We start from the raw sequence: 10838 nt of genomic DNA on the forward strand, positions 1-10838 counted from the left end.
TGTGACCTTAGTGTGTTTACTATTCTCAGAAATTGATAAACCGTAACCAGCAATTCACATAGATTTGTCTGCTGTTTCCATTCTTTTGTTCCCGTACAATTGGAGTATTTGGCCTTTGCAGCCTGATCAGTTTGTTTTCCTGCCCCTTTATATTCAGAAAACATAATGTTCTCCAGATTTTCACATATGAATTTCTGGTTAATTCTACCTCTTCACTCTTAGTAGTTGTCACTCTTTAATATTTAGATGTACAATCCTCTCAATTGTCAAAAGTGTTCTTATTTTCTCAGTTACAGTAATAAAGAAGTCTCTCAATGACAGCTTCATGGCTGGCAAACCAGCAAGATATGGGAGAGGTGGGGACTTAAGGTGGGGAGGCACAATTGGCACCCCCAGCATGATGATGTGTCACACCAGAAGTGAGGTCATCATGCTGAAGGGGGTGCCAATTGCTCACCTCCCATTTTGCCTGCCATTTTCTCCCCTGCTGCCCAGCTGAGCAGCAGGAGGTGGGGGTGGAAGTTCTCGTGCTTCCAGAGGGCAGCTGCCAACATTATTCAAGGCTCAGACTTCAGTCCTAATTGAACTCAGTTCAATTAGGTACAGTTCAGTCCTAATTGAACTCCACAAAGCTCTGCTTTTCTCGTCTGTGTCATATCTATAGCATGAGATACAACAAATAAGCTGTTCTAAGTTATAACATTCATAGACATATAACCAGTTTTAACACACACACTGTGGCTCAGTGGTAGAGCCTCTGGCTTGGCGTGCAGAAGGTCCCAGGTTCAATCCCCGGCATCTCCAGTTAAAGGGACTAGGCAAGTAGGTAATGTGAAAGACCTCAGCCTGAGACCCTGGAGAGCTGCTGCCAGTCTGAGCAGACAATACTGACTTTGATGGACCAAGGGGCTGATTCAGTAGAAGGCAGCTTCATGTGTTTACTCACTCACTCACATACACACACACTCACACACACACACCATAAGTCTCTCTTTTCCTTCTAGGCTTACTTATCATATTTGTTGTGTTTCCCAAAGTGCTGCCCACTTGTGGCTTGGCAAAAGGGTGCAACCCTATTTCCTTTCAGTGGAAGTCATGATTTGATTATTCAGACTGGATAACTATGACAGCCATAGATTTATGGTGCAAGAAATGGTGCCCTTTTTCTTATTTTATTTGGGATTTGTGGGCTTAAAAAGTGTACTTCTGTGACACTGTCAAGGTCAGCTTTGAACACTGGTCTGGACAGAAGCTGTATTTTCAGTGGTCTATGAGGAGCAGATATCACAGAGCAAAAAGGGCCAAGTTTCCTTTCCTTTTATCCCTTAGAAGCTCCTTGATCAATTGATCTTGAGCAGCATATATCTAGTGTTGGAGGGATATAAGGACTGAAACAAATCTTGCCACTGACAATGTAGCCTTGGGGTCCCTATCACTTAGTAAAAAAGGCATTATGTCAGTCACAGAGGCATTGGATTTGTATATTAAAAGGGGGGAAATATAGTGCGATCGAAGATCCTCGTAAAAGCAGCATTCCAAAAGGGCATGGGCTAATGAGTCATTAGAGCCAGAAGAGCAAGGGCAGATCCTGTCAGAGTATGGTATATTCAGAATTCTGCCCTGCATTACCATAGAAGGGTTAGCATTCAATCTAGCCAAGCAAAAAGCTCTACAGAGACGAGGAGTTGTTAGATAATATGTATAGGCAGGCAGACCACGTGGAGGGGGTATTCCGAAGAACTGGGATGAACAGACACGACGAGCACGAAAAGTAGTGCTGTTATAATCAAGCTCTTTAATGCGCTTTTTAATTTTGGCAAAAGCTTCAGTTTTCCCAAGATCTGATAACATATCCTGCGAGAAGCCCAACAACGCCAGTTTCTCATCTAAGATTTTTTGCCATGAGGATTTAAAAGGGTCATGCTTCAGAGAAGCTAGGAACCCCTCAGTGCTAAAGCACAGTTTAAGGTGTAGTTTAAAGGCGGCCAACCACGCCCTAGCTTCAAGTGACATTTGGCCAAACTCGGAACGAAGAGTAACGCCAGCAATACATCGAGGGGCATTTACAAGTTTTCGTAAGAACTGAAGCAGTGGACGATCTATAGATTCATTGATGACTGTAATCCAGATGGCAACACCAAAGAGGATAATTGGGGTAATTTTCAGGTTAAAAACCTGAATAGCCCCTGGAATATATTTCCCACCTTTGGTGTGAAAAAAATTGACAATAGCACCAACCCCAGGTTTAATTTTGTTGGACACTGCTTTTTGATGGGCATTCCAATTTAAGTTACGGGAAAAAAGAATGCCAAGGTAAACAAACTCCTTGACTTGGTCAACCTCAAAGCCATCTAATACCCAGCGAAAAAGAGGCAATTTTCTCCTCTTAGTGAAGATCATAATCTTAGATTTATGATGGTTTATTTTAAGACCTTCCCTAGAGCAGTACTCAGAAAAAGTTTGCAAAGATCTTTTCAAACCAATTCTTGTGCGGGACAGGAGAACTGCATCGTCAGCATAGAGTAGAATCGGGGTGGGATGACTTGCAAGCTTTGGGGGGTGGCAAAACTCTGAGAAAGTGGTTGTCATATCATTCAGGTATAGGTTAAACAAGAGAGGAGCAAGGAGGCAACCTTGTCTAACTCCCTTGGCCAGTTCAAAGGGCTCGGTTAGTTCTCCTTGGTTGCCACAGCGAACCTGAGCTGTGAGGTCAGTATGAAATTGCTGAATAAGCTATAGTAACCTCCTATCCATAGTAGAATGTGATAGTTTCAACCATAGCCTCTCCCTCGGGATGGTATCAAAAGCTCCCTTAAGATCCATAAAACCCGCATAAAGGGTGCCATTTCTGGGGGAGGAATATTTCTCTGCTAGATGGGAGAGCACTAAACAGTGGTCCGTGACAGACCAACCCCTTCTAAAGCCAATCTGTTCCCAGCCAAGGATGTCATTACTCTCAACCCAGTCCAACAGCCTCTTTAATAAGTAGGAGGAATACAATTTGCCTAAGCAAGACAAAAGGCTGATTGGGCGATAACAGCTTGGGTCAGAGCGCTGACCCTTTTTAAAGATTGGAATGATAATAGTATGTCTCCAAGATTTTGGAATAGCTCCTGAGGCATTAATTTGTGTGAAGGGCCAAGTTTCAATGAATGATAGTGCCACCTATTGGTAGGCATATAATTATATCTCCATACAGTCTCCAGTTTGTAAATGTTTGGATAGCCCAGTTTAGATAGCCCAGGCTAGCCTGATCTTGTCAGATCTTGGAAGCTAAGTTAGGTCAGCCCTGGTTAGGTCTTGGATGGGAAACCACCAAGGAATACCAGGGGCACTATGCAGAGGAAGTCAATGGCAAACCACCTGTGAACATCTCTTGTCTTGAAAACCCTACGAGGTCGCAGAAAGTTGGCTGTGACTTGATTGCCCCCCAAAAAGTGTTTGCCTTCACCTGAGTAGCCCAATCTCGGAAGCTAAACAGGGTCAGCTCTGGTTAGTATTTGGATGGGAGACCACCAAGTAAGTCCAGGGTCACAACGCAGAGGCAGGCAATGGCAAAACACCTCTGATCGTCTCTTGCCTTGAAAACCCCCATGGGATCACCATAAATCAGCTGTGACTTGCTGGCAAAAAACAAACAAAAACATTTGCTGGCCAAAAAAAAAGGTTGATGAGTTCATGGCAGATCTTGAATCAAGTTCATATTTAAGCCCATTGAGGATATTTTGAAAACCATGCACTGTTCTCTGTCCCCAGTGTTTCCCCCCCGGTATAGTCCGAAGTATGTATGGCATCATAACACAGCACTGGCTATCCTACTTAGAAGAAAAACCTGACCATTATTTTTTGTGGTGGTGGATGTGAGAATACAGTAGTTTTATAGGCAAGGCTGATGACGTATTCATGTTTTTGTTACTTCTTAAGATGTACAACTTCACCAGTTTTGCTGTCGCTCTCAATGAGCTAGAAAAGGGCATGGAAGAAATACTGGCTCCCACAGACTGTCGATTGCGGCCGGATATCAGGCACATGGAGAATGGAGAGATTGGTATGTGCAAGGAGATGGGTGGGAGAGTGCGCATGCACCTGTATTGGAAACATTAAGTAATTCTTTCCTTTCGTCTTGCGCGCTCCTTCTGGGAGCTCACTGAGAGAGAATAGAATGGGTCTTTCATATTTTAGCCTGCCACAAGCAAGCAAGCTCGTAAAATCAATCCAAGCTACAGAACGGAAGTAATGCTACAAAATATTAAAATGTCGTGGACTAGAACAGCTCCCTGTTGGCTTAACTTCCGCCCAATCCAGGCAACTGTGTCTAGTGAAGGGACGGCAATGTTCTGGTACCCATCACTTCTATCCTGAGGCGTATGCTATTGTAGTATATTCTGGTGTGATGCTCCCCCGGATGGAAGCATGTAGGGAGCTGTGTTGGCGTGCTCTACATTTATGAAATGTTCTCCTCTAAGCTTGGCTGAGTTCCAACCCGAGCCCCTTTCAGTGACCAAGATCCAGGGGGGTGTTGTAGGAAGGCAGTGAGGCAGTAGGGTTTTTTGGAATTTTAATCTGGCTAGGATGGCATTTGAGTTTGCTTTTATGCCTCTGCTTTTCAAAACCTTTGAACTGGGAGTGAGTGCAAAGCCAAACAAACCATTTGCTCTGTGCCGTGAGCGCATGTTTAGAACGCTGTCCTTAAAACCTGTCTGGATTTTTGTTTCTCTACCTTCCTTTCCTGTGTACTTTTCTTTTTATTTTACGAAGTAATCAATCCTATTGAAATGTCTGTTAGATCTGGCTAGCAAAGAAAAAGAGAGGCTAGAAGAGAAACAGAGAGCTGCTCGTAAGGAACGTGCAAAAGATGAAATCGAATGGCGGACAAGGTAACTGAACGGCAGAGGGATCGGGGGGGTGTCCATTTAAGCTTCACGCGGTATGCCTTGTGTTCAAGGATAGTGTTGAGCTCCCCCTCACTGGCAGTCTTCAGGCAGCAGTTGAACAAACACTTGTCAGGGATGCTTTAGGCTGATCCTGCATTGAGCAGGGGGATGGACTAGATGGCCCCCCTCTCTCCCTTTCTCCCTCTCGATGTCAGAATGCAGGGTCATCTGCTGAAGCAGGAGGGTGAGAGATAAAACAGATAAAAAGAAGTATTTCTTCACACAACGCATAGTTAAATTGTGGAACTCCCTGCCCCAGGAGGGGGTGATGGCTGCCAACTTGGCTTTAAGAGGGAGTGGACATGTTCATGGAGGAGAGGGCTATCCATGGCTACTAGTCAAAATGAATACTATTCACGATGCATACCTATTCTCTCCAGGATCAGAAGATCAAGCCTATTATAGTAGGCGCTGTGGAACACAGGCAGGATAATGCTGCTGCTGTCATCTTGTATGTGGGCTTCCTAGAAGCAACTGGTTGTCCACTGTATGAACAGACTGCTGGACTTGATGGGCCTTGCTCTGATCCAGCATGGCCTTTCTTATGTTCTTAAATTCTAAATGGGATCCAACCCATGATCCTTGATTGTATGGTTAACTTTCCTGAGTTGAGGTTTCATCCACAACAGGTTCACTCAACCACCACCACAACAGCTTCCACCTAAGCTCTGCCCTGAAGTTCTTTGTGACTGATCGGGGGTTGCCAGCTGTACTACTGTTTGCATGTGCAAAGTACCTTCAAGTTACAGCTGACATATGGCAACCCCAGCAAGGGGCTTTCAAGGCAGGTGAGAAGCAGAGGTGGTTTTCCATTGCCTTTCTCTGCTGAGTCTTCCTTGGTAGTTTCCCTTCCAAGTACTGACCCCACTTAGCTTCCAAGATCTGATGAGATCGGGCTATACCATGCCGCCTTCCCTCCCCTACTACCATTTAATGTTTACCAAAACACTTTAGTAGCAGGAAAAGTTGTCTACAGCCAGGTTTTTGAGCCACAACCACTTTTACAGTGAGTCCAGCACGGGGTGGGGAGGTGGAAAGATACCTGGTATGCTGCAGTAGAGGTCCCCAGTTTTGGTTACAGCCTTCCTGTCCAATATAACGATCCCACTGATTATCCATTTACCAAACAATGTATTTCTCTCTCCTCCCCATCTTGACGTTTCAGAAAATAGTTTCTTTTCTGGCCGAGGTACCCAAATGGGAACATTCCATCGTAAATATTTATTAGGCTAACTTAGTTCAGTGCAACAATGGTACAAATTGGCCTCTCCCTCCGTTGAAAAGATAATGGTTCTGTTCTTTTCAGCGCCTCAATGGCGGCTTTCATTGGGTTGCTGCCGCTGCTTACTGAAGTTAATATCAGAGCCTATTTTGTAAAAAAAAATTCTCAGTGAGATTTTTTTCCACAGAAAGAGAGGCACTGTTTATTATCATCATTGTTTTCCAAAATATCTGCCAGACGTCAGGGAGACAATTTTAAACACACTCAATGCCATCCCTGCTCCGAGTGTGTTCAGGAGGGTTCTTTTGTGCAGGTGCGCAAACAAGGAACGATGCAACGAATCCCCGCTGAAGCAAAAGCAATCATTCTCTTTTGTCTATGAGTCAGTTTCCCCATTTTGACAGCCACTTTGGTGTTCCTATTCAGGAAGAATTAGGGGCTGCTGCACCCAATCGCTTTCAGGTCTGAAAAAGGATGAAACGTTTCTCATTTGTTTATTTGATTGCTGGCTAACTTCAGATTAAGTACAATTCCCAAGCTTCATAATGGCAACCAAAGAATGCGATGGAGGAAGAGGCTGAGCCTCGGGATAATATGAATAATGATGATGAACACAACATGGTACCTTTTAGAATACAGTTAAGGGACAGTCAACAAAGTCCCTGTTTATCACAGAATCATAGAGTTGGAAAGGGCCATATAGGCCATAAGAACATAAGATCATAGGAAAGGCCATGCTAAATCAAACCAAGGTCCATCAAGTCCAGCAGTCCAGTCACACAGTGGCCAATCAGGTGCCTCTAGGAAGCCCACAAACAAGACAACTGCAGCAGCCTTGTCCTGCCTGTGTTCCACGGCACCTAACATAATAGGCCTGCTCCTCTGATCCTGGAGAGAATAGGTATGCATCATGACTAGTATCCATTTTGACTAGTAGCCATGGATAGCCTTCCAAGCCTTCCAAGTTGGCAGCCATCACACATTCTGGGGCATGGAGTTCCACAATTTAACTATGGACTAACTATTTCCACGCACAGAAGGAATTTTGTGTACAGAAGCACAACTTCCCCACCTACCACTCCCTCTGCAGATTGAAATGCCACCGAAATGCTGCTTCTGGGGGACACGGGACCCCTAAGAGCAGCACATGGGGTTTGGAAGGCTGCTGTGGGAGGGAGGGGAAATTGTCAAAAATCAACCCCCCTCCTTTGCATGGATTTTTTTTTAACTTTTATTTTTTTATGAAATTAACAAAATCCACTTAGTGCATTTTAAATATACAAACACAGTTAAATCGCCTTACCCTCATCCAGAATATTACACTCGCACACAACATATTTCTATGGACTTTACATTCAGATTGACAAAGCTTTAATATGCCAAGCAAACTGTAATGATCCAACACTTCCACCATTGGTCTCCCTGAAAATGGTCACCCTGTCTATACAAACATTAATTGCATCAGGGTTAATAATTAACACACCAGGTAATTATAAACTCGAGTAAGGGGAGGGGCTGTGGCTCAGTGGTAGAGCATCTGCTTGGCATGCAGAAGATCCCAGGTTCAATCCCCGGCATCTCCAGTTAAAGGGACCAGGGAAGTAGGTGATGTGAAAGACCTCTGCCTGAGACCCTGGAGAGCCGCTGCCAGTCTGAGTCGACATACTGACTTTGATGGACCCTTATGGTCTGATTCTGTATAAGGCAGCTTCATATGTTCATATGTACCCTGAAAATAAATTGAATAGACATAGCATCTTATATCCCATCCTTAGATTCATGTGCGTGGAACTTTTCAAGGGAATTCAAACCAGAGTCCCCCAGAGAGCGCCTGAATACAAATAGCATCTCAGACTCAAATTCCTATTAACGGCCTTGCTGCTCTTTAAAAAAAAAAAAAAAAAAAATTTGAAAATGACTAATTATCATTATTATGGTAATCTTATCACTAATTGTCCTGTTATCATAGTAGGCATAGGGAACTTGATTCTCCTTTTTATTTAAGCATATATCAGGGTTAAAATAATTCTTGGTGGTATGTTGTGGGGTTTTTCCCTCATTTAATTGCTGTTTCACTTAACAGTATATCCTATACTACCACCTCCTTCCTTTTTCTTTTCTTTTTTTACAGGTGGTTTTATCATGGTACTAATCCATATACTGGGACTCCTGACTGGTTATACTCAGGCGGATACTTTGACAGAAACTTCTTTGACTGTCCAGATATATACTGAAATCTTGAACGCCGTTGGTCCTTCACCCAGAGTTGGTAGACCTCAGCTGATGCCGGTGACTCTCCGGCTTGGCCAAGAGCAGAAACCACCCTTTTCTAAAGTAAATTTTAACAATCAGTCACCGATTAAGGATTTGTCACTTAATTTTGATTGCCAAAATAATTCAAGTGCTGTTATTTCTTTCCATAAAGCGACGGCCTGAAATTACGGCGTTTCAGAGGGAAGTGGTTTGCATGGTTTTTGTTTGTTTGCTTTCCCCATTAGTCAGTTTATATTTTATTATCTTGCTTCTGGGCCAGAACGAAAATGCTGAAACCCACATCACTTTCAGCACCTTATTCCAATTTTAACTTATTCAGTACAGATGGCCGCTACGTAAATTCCGTATTTCAGCAGTAAAGGATATCTAGAAGTGTTCAAAGCTTGGCGCGATGGTGATGGATTGGTACGGTCGAGAATCGATGTGGTTATTGGAGAGGTATCTAATGAGAATTGGAGTGACTGGAATCCTTGGGAATCTTCTAAAAGGAGTCTTATAATTTTAGCAGAGAGCGTTAAGGCTTAACTTGCAGTCTTGGAAACTTTTACGCAATTTTCAACTCCATCGTTTGGCACCGTGATTATCAATTAAGTGAAGTGATTTTTTTTAAAAAAAGAAACAACAGCAGCAAACTACTACATTGACTTTTGGGACATGGTTTATAAGTGACAAAGGCCTCCTTGTCCGAAGTTTCAGAATGTATGGATTTTTAAAAAAACAAAGGCTTTTGAGATATTCATAGGAATCTGGGTGTTTTGTGTGTGTGTGTTGTGTAAGAAACCACATTTTTGTTTTTGCTTTGGTCAAGAGATGTCGGCAGCGCTGCTTCTGGCAGGCTGATGCTATGCAGGATTTATTCATAAACATGCACTTCCTTCTTCTCTGAAATCTCTCCGAATCTCTTCAGAAATGTCACATTTGTTTTTAAAATGCATCTTCTGAAGCATTTACTGGGTCACGACTGATAGTACTTTCCTGAAAAGCAATTTCCCTCCACTACCCTCTGGCTTAAAACTGAGTAACCTGACTGAGGCTTTTGTTGAATTTATAAGAGATATAATTTCCTTGAGTGTGAGCTTATTTTGTGGACTGAAAAACATATCAAAGCCATACGATCCCTGAACTGTTACCAATGGTGAAAGAGAAGCTTCTTCTTCTTTTTTCTTGTCACCTATACATTTCTAGAAGGGCAAGTGAACTTTTTGGGCAATATGTGAAGGCTTGAAAATAAAATTTAGGCTGGTAGTTTAGGCAGATTTTCATGAGTTTCAAAGAAAACAGTTCACTGATTGGTTTCTTGGCTGCAATCCCATCAGCTGCTGTGGGGTTATATCAGTGCAGTAGTTAAGCATTTGTCCATTGTGTATTTAGAAACGTCTACATCAGCTGAGGATTTTGATTTCCATACATTTTGAAGTTTCATGCTTGCAAACTTCAACCAAAGACTAGCAATTCTGGAATTGCATCTAAGAGAAGAGAAGTTTCAGAGACCTCTACGGGGATGTAGGAGTTGGCATTTTTGTATGATGCCTATGGAGCAGGAAAACTTGACCGCAGCATTTTAGTCGGATTTCATTAGATTTTCCAGCAAAGAAGCTTCTGCTGAGAAACATTCAAGGCAATAAAAAGACACTACAGACTGAGAGAACTCTCTTCGGCTAGCATGCCTTTTCGTCACCCTTAACTTGATATTGTCCTTGGATATGGTCTTCCAAGCTTTGTGCTTCTGGAAAAGTTTTTAAGTCCCCCATTCATTTCAACAGGGCTAAGAAACCCTTGATGAACGCCATCACTTCGTAAGGAGAGCCCGGCTGGATCAGAGCAGTGGTTTTTCTAGTCCAGCATCATGTCTCACGGAGTGGCCAACTAGTTATTCTGGAGGGCCAACAAAATCAGGATACAGAGGCTAAGGCCTTCCCTGATGTTGCCCCTTGGAGCTGGTATTCAGAGGTTTACCGCCTGTGAACACGGTGGTTCCCAGTGACACTTCAAGTTACTAACATCACTCGGCTAGTCTTCACTGTATTTTACATTTTCCCTCTTCCACCCCGCAATGAACAAATGTCACATACGATTATGTGTAAACGGGAGGTTCCCAGTGACACTTCCATCCCACAATGAATAAATGTTGTACATCCACATATCAATATGTGTCAACATTTAAGCTTCTCGCCAGGAATAAAAGGAAGCCCTCCTTGTTGTAAGCATGCAATTTGCCAACAAGGCCTCGACCCAGAGAGGAACAGATTTCATTCTCTGTCCTGTTCCTGAGCCGGCCAGACACTTTGCCGGAGGAGGGGAGGTGACGGCTGCACTGCGTGGTCCTCTTCCCTCCTAGGGAAAGTGAAATGATGGCAGGGTTGGCACCGCTGGGCACTTAGCCTACTGCTATCAGAACAGATCTTCGA

General features: G+C 43.4%; 1 protein-coding gene across 2 annotated transcripts in view; it reads left to right on the forward strand.

Moving 5' to 3' along the window:
• Positions 1-8493, forward strand: part of OSBPL2 (oxysterol binding protein like 2) — a 104890-nt gene extending 96397 nt beyond the window's left edge. For both annotated transcript variants that reach the window (XM_056844225.1, XM_056844224.1), the window contains exons 11-13: positions 3925-4048; positions 4787-4877; positions 8288-8493. In XM_056844225.1, coding sequence (XP_056700203.1) covers positions 3925-4048; positions 4787-4877; positions 8288-8390 — 318 coding nt within the window. In that variant the 3' untranslated portion in view covers positions 8391-8493. The remainder of the gene's footprint in view (positions 1-3924; positions 4049-4786; positions 4878-8287) is intronic.
• The last annotated feature ends 2345 nt before the right edge of the window (positions 8494-10838 follow it).

Source organism: Euleptes europaea, chromosome 2 (assembly GCF_029931775.1).
Source record: "Euleptes europaea isolate rEulEur1 chromosome 2, rEulEur1.hap1, whole genome shotgun sequence".
NCBI lineage: Eukaryota > Metazoa > Chordata > Lepidosauria > Squamata > Sphaerodactylidae > Euleptes > Euleptes europaea.